Source organism: Trichoderma reesei (assembly GCF_000167675.1).
Source record: "Trichoderma reesei QM6a unplaced genomic scaffold TRIREscaffold_11, whole genome shotgun sequence".
Taxonomy (NCBI): domain Eukaryota; kingdom Fungi; phylum Ascomycota; class Sordariomycetes; order Hypocreales; family Hypocreaceae; genus Trichoderma; species Trichoderma reesei.
This window is the reverse complement of record NW_006711158.1, coordinates 947,510-959,134: the sequence shown is the minus strand read 5'-3', so window position 1 is coordinate 959,134 and position 11,625 is coordinate 947,510. Positions and strand designations below refer to the sequence as shown.

Below are 11,625 nucleotides of genomic sequence, written 5' to 3'. Positions count from 1 at the left end.
CCCACAGAAAAAAGACCAAAAGATAAGGTAGACATTCACTCCGTAGAGCAGCATCATAATCCTTTCATCCTTTCATCAAAGCAGCAAAATATAGATATATATGTATGTATGTATGTATTTATATACACATATACTCTGTAAGGTGTGTTTCTCGAGTCGTTTACTTATGCCATAACCATTCGTGTTCCGCATTCGGCATGTACGCTTCCTGTTGTTCCGCGCAGATGCCCATTCCTCATCGTTAGAAAAAAGACGACATAAAAAACAATATTAAGTCCAAGCACCCCCCAACGCCGATTATTCTCCTGCTGTGCCCGCTCGTCTTTTTTGCTGTGCTCCTTTGTAAAATGCCTTTGATTTCCCCCACCCCCCTCGTGTTCTTTTGGTGAGCCCAATCTTGCACACCACATATACTACGGCATGCATTCTAGCAAGTGAATTAGTGAAGAAGAAAAGATGAAGAAGAGGAAGATATAAATCTTCGTCATGAGACCTGGTAGCTCTCGCTGTGGTGTCGTCGGCCAGGCGTACTGCCTGTGCCTCTGTCGTGCAGTCGGTGTATCCATTCAAGCACCGTCTCGTAGCACAAGACGTATTGCCGCAAGCTCTGAACCATGCTGATTCTTTGCTCGCGGAAGTCTTCCACCGTCTTTTGAATCAAATCAACCGATTCATCCCGCAGCCAGGACACGTCAATCGACTGTTGCCCTTGGGTTCCGGGGGTCTCCAATCTCGGCTGTCGCTCCAGGTTGAACTTGAAGCCCATCTGCCTGTTCGTCATGGGAGAAATGGCATCGTCAGAGTCCGCCATGGGCGTATCCCCCCCTGCGTCCCGAGAAGGCTGCTGCTGGCCCCCGGGCATGTTGGCCAGTCGCTGACGCTTCAGCATGTCAATCACGCTGTCCACGGTGCAGAACGCTCCCGTCCGACCGCATCCTGCGGAGCAGTGGACGAGCATCGGCCGGCTCGCGCTGTCGGCTTCGGGCTCGTCGTACCACGAAAGAGGCGTCATGTCATGAGCAATCTTGCTAGAGCCCACGACCGAGGCTGTTTCGACCGGGAGAGCCGCGCGCTGCATCACGTTGGCAAGCTCCACCAAAGCAAGGAGGTGAGACGGCTGCGCCGGCGTGCCAAAGTCGGGCCAGGAGGAGAAATGAAGGTGAGTAATCTCGCGGATGGGAGAAAAGGGATGGGCGGAGTGAGAAAGCGCAAATTTGCGAATGGTGACAAACGCCTCGGATTGCGATTGAGGAGGAGGGGGGTTGGCCGCAGCTGTCTCGAGGGTCGTCGTTGTGTTGGCTCGCTTGCGGCTGGCCTCGTTTGATGACATGGCGGCGTTGCTTTGCGCGTTGGAGGCGCGGTGCTTGTCGAGATCGAGTGATGCCTTCTTCTCGGAAAGCTGCTTCAGCTTGATAGGGCCGTATTCGCGATCCTTCCAGTATGTGTGGCACTTCAATTGGCCTCCTTCTGACTCGGCCGTCAACATGACAATGACGCGCACATCTTGCTCCCAGATAACAGACCAAAAGTCCTATTGACAAGAGTTAGCAAAGCGACCACTGCAAAGGCAGCGCTTCGATAGCTGTTTGCTCTTAAGCTCACCTCAAAAGTGTCAGGCAAGGGGCCCTGACTCGCAATATATCGCTTGTTGCTCCCTGAGGCGGTGATGTGACTGGCGTTGACATAGTCGCAGGCGCCCTCGGGCCTGTTCTGAAGCTTCACTCGCGCGTGCTCAAAGGGAAGAATGTCCTTGTAGCGGTTCTTGCCGCCCTTCTCGACTCCCGAAAGCTGCACTCGGCCGTTCATGGCCGGGTTTTGAGCAACATTGCCCTCGTTGAACGCAGCATACGCATTCTGCATACGAGTCTTTTCCTCCAGCTCTATGCGCAGGAAGCGGTCCGACACCCGCTTGCCGTGGTCAGGCTGCGCCGCCGCGTCGCGGAGCCACATGGGGAGCACGCCCGGCTCTAGGCCGTGCGGCCAGGCAACGTCCAGCTGACCGACGCCGTCGGCCAAGTCCATGTTCTGTCGAATGTTGGAGAAGAACGGGTTCTTGGACGTGGGCAGCATGACGCCGCCAATGACGGGCGCAAGGCCTCGCGTGGCACCGGGGAACGCGCCGCCATCAGAGTCCGTGGACACGGTCGAGCTGCTGTCAACCAGTTCGGGATACGACGTCACAAACCCTTGGAAGCCTCCTCTAAGAATGGCCGTCTCTCCGGTATAACCCTCGTTTGTGAACTTCTTGATCATGTTCTGCGCCGCAACGGTGTCACGCTTGTCCGAGGAGCGAGAGTCGTATACGATGATGCGGTCCACGTCCCGCCATGTGGAAAACTTGTCTGACGCCGAACTGCTTTGGAAAGTTTGCTGCAGCTTTTCAGTGTTGTACGTTGCCCGCTTCAGAAGCGTAGTGGGTATGCAGAGGTTCAGCGCTCCCTTGATCCGGGACGAGGCATAGTTGTTGGACGACCGAATATCCAAGAGCAGGAGGCTATCCTCGTCCTCGGTCACCAGCAGGTCCTTGAGACACGCGGCAGTAATCAACGATGGCTGTCCAGGCTCCAGCTTGGTGGGCATAGTGACGGCCCTTGTCATCTCTGACAGCTTGGGCGAAGGAGGCTCCGGGCGGTGCTCCATCACCGAGAGTCGCGGATCTCGGTCTTCGGACCGAGTCAAGCTCGTCCGGCTCTGCATGGGGTCCATGGGCATGGGGGACTCGAACCTCGGGATCGCGATTCCGGGAAGCTGCAGGGGAAACAGGGAGGCTTCAGAATTCCTCTTCGAGTCGGATGACACATAGGCAGAGTCGTGGAGGCTATCCTGATCGACGTCCATTCGACTTGACGGCCGGTCTCTGGGGAGGTTCAGGGCACGGGGGAACGAGCTCTCAGACCCCGTATCGCTCGCATGGGTATGCCACCTAGGCGCCCGTGGGCGCACGATGGCCGGGTTGGACGTGGGCTGGACGTAATGGGAGGTTGGCAGCGCAAACGACTTGCCCCTGTTGATGTCGACCTGTCTCTTGAAGGCCTCAAACTCGGGGTTAGACTCGACATGCTTCGGGAGCGCAGCGGCGAAGGACTTGACCGACGACGAGGTCGGACTCCAGTTGTTGCCCAGGCCAGAGGAATCTCGAGGGTCGTGGGCAGAGTCGACCACCAGTCCAAAGTAATTGGGACTGGGCGGCCGCACTTCAGGCCGCAGCGGAGAGAGCTTGGGGGGAGGGTTTTGGCCGAGAGCGAACGAGGCGCGAGGGGAGGAGGCGGGAGTGGTAGATTTGCCCGTCTTGCCGGAGCGGGACGACTGCGAAAGGGAGTGTGAGTGAGAGGTGACGGCAGACGGCGACGGCCTCGCGTGTGTCTTCATGGTGTAGTGGACAGGCGTCCGGTCGCCAGCTCGCGAGTCGTGCATGGCCGGTGCCTGGTCAAAGGGAGGAGTCGACAGCATTGGTTGAGAGATTGGCGTTCATCAGCAGGTCGGACGGCCCATAACTAGGAGGGTATCATGAGAGTTTTGACGACCGCTGGCTGGGTGGAGGCCGGCAGCGATGGTGACGCTCGAGGGCGACGTCAGGCAAGGTATGTATGTACGGTACGGTATGGTATGGTATGGATGTGCAGGCTGCTGCGTCTTTGCTGCGCTGTTGTGTTGGCAACCGGTGGGACGAGAGCAAGCAAGCTTGGGGGAGGCTCTGCTTGATTTTTTCCTTTTTCCTTTTTGTCTCTGGCGCGTCCCAGCAAACACCGTCGCAGTGGAATCGGGTGGATAGGCAGAGAGAAGTATGAAGTAATCGAGACCCCTGGCCGCTCTCTTTTTTAACGTCAAGAACGAGGTGGCAAGAAGTCCCCCGAAACTGATGTGGCGCTGGTTGTTCTATGACAGTGTGCGCTCACGGCGGGCTCGGGCGGTGCAGGGAAGGGAAATGGTGCTGGGAATGCGGTGGGAATGACGACTTTCTGGAAGCTTGAACAACAGCCTTACTGGGGGGGTGGATTGGATGCAGCTGGCGTAGGTTGAAGCTGGCAGATGCAGATGCAGCAGCAGCAGGCCAGGATATGCCGGATATGCTGGATATGGAGTGGAAAGGGGCGGGTAGGGGGGGGAAAGGACCGACGATGGGGGAGAAGGGCGTAAGACGGTGCTTTGATATGGGATAAGAATGGCGGCCAACGAGAAAGGAACCAGAGCGAAGAAACGGGGGGGCGTCGACGGATGGCCAGACGTGAAACCGACGACGTCAAGCGGGTATTATTGGAGAGTACTGTAGACTCGTTCTGGCCGAGGCTGAAGCCGTTCCGTTGAGGCTGTTGGGTAGGGGCTCTTTTGCCTTGGGGGGGTGGCCTGGAAAGGGACAGAGTTTCTGGTGCTCTCGTGTTGCAAAAACTGCTCTTGTTGCGGAATAGGCCTAACGAGGAGACGATCCCACCCCGGCTTTTCTTTCTCGTGCTTTGCTTTTGCCTCTCGTCAAGATTAGCGCGCAAGGGGAAAAAAAGAGAAAAAAGAAGAAGGGGCGTGTGGGAGCTGAGTTGGAGCGGCGGAAAGGGGAGAAAGAGACCGGCGAAATGGTACGAAGCAACCAGAGGCAGAAAACGACAAGCTTGTGGAGAGAGAAGAAGAAGCTGGGAATGTGGGAGGGGGGACAGGGGCCTTGCAGAAATGCGAAAGTACTGCAAGGTACCGGGCCGGGGGGTGGAAGGTGGTGCGCCTGGTAGGTAAGGTAGGTACCAATACCTAGACCTAGAGCCCTGCGTAATGGCGCTGGCGGAGGGGAGCTTGAGGTTGATGGTCGCAGGAAAGGGCCTGAGCAGCGTCAAAAACAATTCATGGCACATGTCATGGTTTTTGTGCCAGAGCATCTACATATGTAGTAGTAGTGATGATAAGGTACTGTCCGATTGACTTGTCCTGTAGCTTGGAACATTCCCATCCACATGATCATGGGGGATGGATGGCGGGATGGAAGGCGAGGGCAGCCGTGGTGGTGGTCTTGTGGCGGTAATATTATTACACAGGGCAGAGAATCAGGCAATCTTTGTGCCATCGATCCCCGGTTGGATCAATCAAGCACTCCATCGATCTATCATTAGTACTCGTAGTATGTAGTAGGTATTCAACACAACGCGTGAGGCAATAAAAAGAGAGCTCAAGGGCTTTTGCGGGACAGCCATCAACAAGACAAGAACAAGACACAGGGCGTGGCAACCACAGAGCCAACAAACAATCGTACCTTGCTGTCGAGGTGCACGAGGGCACTGTACACGGTACTGTATGTAGGTACTACCTGGTAGAGAGCAGACAACATGAAGACGGAGTTGAGGAGGTACTTGGAGGTACCTGGCGGACGCTGGCTGTGGTCCGGGGGCTGGACGGACGATGAGGTCGCTGGTGATCGCGTGCGGAAGGGATCGGCGCTGGCATGACAAGCATGGTGCAGGTCGAAAGGGTCTGGGTCCCGGTCTATTGCTTCGGATTGCAGGCAAACCGGTTTGTCCTCTGATAATGTTATTGCCTAGCAATTCCTCACTTCGCACATGCCTGAACCTGCAACTGGGCGGCGCGCGGTGGGAGGAGGGATCTGCATGCCCAAGAAGGTCGCGGCCGGTTCTTTTCCTCCGTATCGCCCGGGCCACCGTACTGTATGTGCAGTGCAGATAGATGCCTTATTACGGTCGATGCTTTTGATCAAGGTGCTGTTCAAGCTCCGTTTGGTTTTGAAGCCGCGCCTTTGAACCGCCCGTTCCCCATACTAGCAGTAATAATACTCGTACGTACATACATACTCGGACGCCCTTCCGTCTCCTAGCACGGAGTTTTCGCAACGGCCTCATTCGCAAGGGCGTCACAGGGCGTCTTGGTTGCGGACTCGCTCCCCTGCCGGAGGGCTGAAATGAGGCTGCTAGTAGAGCAGACACAAACAAATAGGAAAAGAGGCTGTGACTATTACCTACTACTACTGGGCTGACAATGCCGCTTTTCTTTTCGCGTGGCCTCGGGGAGCTGTTGCCGCTGCCGCAAGGCGCCAGGAAGAATATTTAGCACATCCCCAACTCCAACTACGAGAATGATTACATGGTAAAACTGAACCGAGAAACACAAAGTCGGCGCATTCTGGCGTCACTCAAGCGGGAACTTGAGGGCTGACCGACTTGTGAGATGGATGACGATGTTGTTTGACTTTGGCACTAGGGGAACGGGGAAGCATTCACGCTGCATCCAAGCTGCGTGCTAATACTTTGCATCTACTACTAATAGTGATAACTCAATCAATAGACGGCTTTGCTGCCAATTGCGAGAAAGGGTTGGAGCTTGAGACGAGACAGAGAGGGTCAGGCAATGATGAAAAGCCATCAGTTTTAGTACCGTATTATCTGGGCTAATAATACTACCCGTATTACTTCGACATGGCATGCAAGGTGTGTCTCACGATTCCTTTGCCGGGGAGTCATCTTCACCTAGACCTCTGCCGCCAATGGTGATATACTGCACAGTATTACTGCGTACCTGCTGGCCCAGAAACCGTCCAGCCAGCAGAACAATCGAAATGCCGCGAGTCCAAGAACAGCAAAGACAAAAGCACCGAAAAGAACGCTTCACGCTTGCAGCCACCGTCTGGTCGCTGTCGCATGGCCCTCGCCGCCCCACACCTTCGTCATCGCGGCGCCAAGGGTCAAGGGTCCCCGCTAACAGCACCCAAACGGGCCATTGAGCCCCACCCAGTCCATCCAGTCCATCCAATCCCGCCTCTTCGCTTCGTTACAGCGCCCAATCGCTGTGCTTCTACTGTAGGTATCCATGACCCCCCCAAAGGCGCGCCTCCCCCGTCAGTGGCCCCCCCCCCTCGCCGTCTCCATCTCTCCCCCTCAACGGCCCTCCACTCCCTCCAACCACAGCGCGGGTGGCGCTGCCGCACAACGTCACCGCGCCCCTTTGCGTCTTGGTCGGTCGGGTCCAGACTTTGGGGGCCCCAGAAGTAAAAGCGGCTCCGCCATGCTTGATCCCTGCTCAGGTACCGTCAGGTACTCCGTGTGCTACGGAGGGCTGTTTCTGTGCTTTTTACGGGTAATATGTCGTCTTGTCAGCCCATGAACCTCTTGCTTGGGTGTAAATTTCTCACGTTTCCTCACGAGGTCTCGTCATTGAGATGGTGCTTGTCTGCTTTCAATGGTTTGCATGCCTTGATTTTCGAGAGAGAGTATGAAGAGTGCATTAAATGATGTGAGTTGGTCAGTGATTAAGTACTAGTGAATAGGTCATACTGGTACCTTAGTAGGAATTTTTCCTCATAAGCAGTTTTGAACCTAGGTACCTAGCCGTTTAAAGCCATCCAAAAGCACTGTGCAAGCCTGCTAAAACTCGTCTCCCTCTCCAGCATACCTCGACAACTGTTCGAGTTCGCACATACTGCAGTAATAACGAACGACGAATACTCGTATTACAGTTGATACCTCAAAGCCGGCGTCCATTATTGTGTACATGTGCTGATTAACTATTCGCTCCCCTCCACCAGCGGGTGCCTGCCGCGAAAGCTTGATTCTCGTCTTCCTCTTGCCAGTCTCATTGCCCCTCAACTCCCAGCTTACCAATCCCATTGGTCCATCCATCATCCAGCTGCGTCAACCCTACGCCTGCCTCTGCCAATACCAAGACGCCGATGACCAGAGAGAGAAAAACAAAGAAAAGAAAAAGAAAAAGAAAAAGAAAAAAGAAAAAAAGTCTAGAACTCTTGTGTGACGCCCATGTACGAGGTGGTACATGTTCTAAACTACGTGATAAACAGCTGTGCTTGATGAGGTGCTAAGATTACTCGACACTATTTGTTCGAGAGGTTGCCAAGGTGAGCGCGCCAGCTGAGATCAATGAGCGAAAAAACGGGGCGGTTGCAATACACAGAGTTAATAGATACACGTAGTAGTAGTACCTTATAGCGCTCTGCATACAAAGGACAATCTCTCACACAATAACAACATACTGTATGTATGTAGCACAGCAGCAGCTCCGTTTCTGCCAAAACTGCATTGTGGCGGGAGCGGGAAACAAGCCTTATGACGTAGCCGGCTCAAAGGGGCATGACGGCTATCAGCAGCTCTTGTCCGCCTTCCCGATTCGACCCGTCGAAGAAAACGCAGGGCGGACAGCGAAACTCGCCGGCTTCATGCGAGTACGAGAATTATCATCGCCAGTGGACTCATAGTAGTAATCGCACACCTACGTATACCACCACCTCATTACATACCTACCTGCCCCTTGGAATATTCCAGCACACAGCAATCCGACAGTGATTGACAGGTACCGAACCTCTTCGCTGCGGGACTACCTTAGACTGTCCCATGCCCGTGCCAAATCAGGCCACTCGACGCAAACCATGTCATTATCCTACCCATAGCATTACCGTCTGCCCTACCTCCCACCTCCAATACTCTGTCCGTACTTGTACTAGAGCTGTACACTCCATCCCCTCCCTCTTCTTGTTACTACTGTACTAGCGCCAGACAGACCTCAGGATGGTGTGGTGTCGTCCTCGAGAGCTGCGGAGTTGTGTAGTACTGTAGTAGTAGCAACGGAGGAGTCGGGGTTGGCAGGGAGTCGGCCTGGTCAAGACTCGAATCATCTTGACGCTGTCCGAACGAACCCCGGAAGGAATGATATTACACAGGACATGGGGATTCTAGTCAACCTCAGATCGCATGCTTTAGACTTTTTCGTGTCTTTCTTACTTCCGTCACAGCTCCGATGATCGCCCAAGTCATACCATGGCCGTAGACAAGACAGATAGGTAGTATGTACCGCACGTAGAGCTGCCAGTCTCATCGCTTCGTGCCCCCCTGGTCATGGTCTCGGCCACCCCTCGCTCGCCCTGCCTGCCATCCACCATTCGCTCTCGCGTGCATCCTGCGACGGCATCGCCTATTGATGCTGTAGCCGACGAGGCAAATTGCGATGGTCATGGGCCGGGCGAGAGTCCGTATACGCCTTCACAGGCAATGCCAGGCAATGGAACCCATTGTGTTGTGTTTAGTGTACTGATCTGAGGAGATGCTGCCCGGAGTCCCAGCCAGCCCATATGTCTTTTAAGACTGCTAATACTATGTATTGCCACTTGAATTATTATAAGAGAAGACTCTTACCTCCCGCTACTATCGAGCTGTATTATGTACTTCTAGCCTTGCCGTTTATCATCATGACTTCTATCAGATATATATCTAGAGTAGCTTCCTCACCTTTTAGCCTAACTAGAAATAGAGGGAGACCTTTTCCGGCGATTTCTTTCCACCGCATGGATATGCCTACAAAACTTTGTACTACAGCGATAGCCGTCCGTTACTCGCACAGCAGTTAAAAGTCTCCGGGTTACGAGGACGATCTGCAAGACAAAGATGGCCGCGAGCCGCCTCTCCAGCACGCATTGCTCACTCGCTCGAGTCTCATAACGGGCTGAGGCTCTGTTCCGACATGGCAGTTCCGTCAAGCAGTTCCGTCTTAAACAGGGTACGCGTTCCAAAAACGATACATATCATTGAAGCAACAAAAAAGCAGGATAGACTCCTATAGTAGTGTCTGTGAAAGGGCCATATCATCATCAGTGTCTACTGTAGAAGCATTCTCTGCCCTCTCAGGGCCCGATCGCCGGAGTCGCGCAATCTCTGTCGGGTCACGCAATCGCCAGACCCTTTTTTTTCCCTCCTTCCCCACAAACGTTCCTCGTGAGACCATTGTAGTATGCGAGTAGGTAGGGAAACAGGGAGGGTTTGAACAAGGGGAGGGGTCCTTTTGGATGATAAGCTGCCAGGCTTCTTTTGGTAGAAGAAATTTGGTTGTAGTAATACAAAGGACGCACTCCTACAAAAGCGTCTTGGCCTTGCTTTCGTGTCTCAGTGATGGGACGCGATATTATACTACTACTACCAATCAAGGGATGCCTTCTGCCGACTGGGCGACAGGAGAATCTGGCTGGGTGAGTTATCACCTCATTACTCCATAGGGCTCCAAAGAAGTATCTGCAATCGTTATTGTTGCTGACGGCACATTGTCCCTCAATAACTCGGCCACGGAATGTCCATCGATTTGTCTCTGCACACGTTTCCATCGCAAGCCAGGTCCCTCGGAGCTTTCCTGACGCAAGAAACTTCTTTGCTGGACTAACAACACGCAACCACGTATGCCGGCTACGCAATATTACTATTACTCGCTGCATGAAAGACTGGAGACTTGCACCATGACAAAAACACCTGGCTTGCTACTATTGCCTCTGGAATGTTCGCGTCTGCCGTCATCGAGCTTTGACACGGACGGCTTTTCCCCCCTCCCCCTCCCCTTGCTATCATGCGAGTCAAGTCAAGGTGAGATGATGAAGACGAAAGGTCGGACAGGGATTGTGCAGCAATAGTTGACTTGACGGCTTCTTACGGTGAGCTTGTATCAAGGACACTTCACCTAGTACATCTCGTCAAAATTGGTGGGTTCAAGATTATACAGATCTCACAGGCTAGATTCATCCTCTACAACGACTGCAGTTGAGCCTTTACTGTTTGTTCAACAACACTGGAGGAGATTAGAGTGGAAAACCTCCCGGAGAACAGAGGAAGTGGGGTTGATTCGGGTGCTGATGACCCGAGGCTATTATGATATCGTGAACTCAAGTCCAGTACACATGTTCTTCCCATGATTGTCTGTAAAGAAATTTGCCCATCTCACGATGGCTTCGACAGGCCTTCGGGTTATCCGCTGGCGGTACTGCCCAACGAAGAGATATAGAACAGAAAAAAAAGGATCAACAACGCCAAGCCTTGTCTAAGCCGTGAGCGTCTCCAGATACCGAGCATCGGACCGAACCCTATTCCTTTTCGTCAATGTTCTTAATCCAACTTCTGATAGAGGAGATACCAATTGACACGGATCTCGGTGACTCTGTTAATCATTGCATCTCTATTAGAACAGTCATTCATTCATTCATTCAATCAATCAATCAATCAACATTCCCAGCTGCTGCAGCGTGGAGAGAGGGAAGACACACTCCCGTCCCCTTTAAGCCGTCAGAACCCGCCAGGCGCGCCTTTTCTCACTACAATTACTATCTGTATCAACCACGGGCCACAGCTTGCCATGTTCTCCGTTCAAGAGTTCAAGAGCGGAGAGAAAGCTACTCGATCCGACTCAAACTATTACAGGAGAAGACCCATATCTAAACAAGTGACGAAGCGTAGGATATGATCCAAACTATGCCGTTTGGCGCAAGTTTCCGCGAATGCGCCCTCTCTCCCCGCAAGTACAACAAGTCATAGTTTAGGTATTCTTAGTCATCTTATACCGCGGGCCTATATCGAGCATCATCAAGTCGCCATGAAGCCATTTCGCGAAATAACAAAAAAAAGGCGCATGATACATGAAAGCCCAGTAACAAAGACTGCCAAATTGCTCAGACCCGATTCAACTCCTCTAGGTTCAGATTCGTAGAACCACAGAGTTGCTCGAAGCAGAGCATCATCCCGCCTTCAAGTCCAAAAGCCCAGTCAGTCCACCATCTCTCACCCTCAAAACCACAGATACTAACGCCCTCTCACAGAAACAAAGAAATATCGTTGGTAACAAAAGAGGTCTCAAATAGACAAAAAAGGCATCATCACA

General features: G+C 53.2%; 1 protein-coding gene across 1 annotated transcript; it reads right to left on the bottom strand.

Annotated features, from left to right (window-relative positions):
- Positions 1-541: 541 nt before the first annotated feature.
- Positions 542-3,279, bottom strand: TRIREDRAFT_25159 (tyrosine phosphatase; the record flags this gene model as incomplete). The annotated part of the gene is made up of 2 exons (XM_006965866.1): positions 542-1,531; positions 1,603-3,279. Coding segments are annotated over 2 exons (2,667 nt in total), but the record flags the coding sequence as incomplete, so codon positions are not given.
- Positions 3,280-11,625: the final 8,346 nt, after the last annotated feature.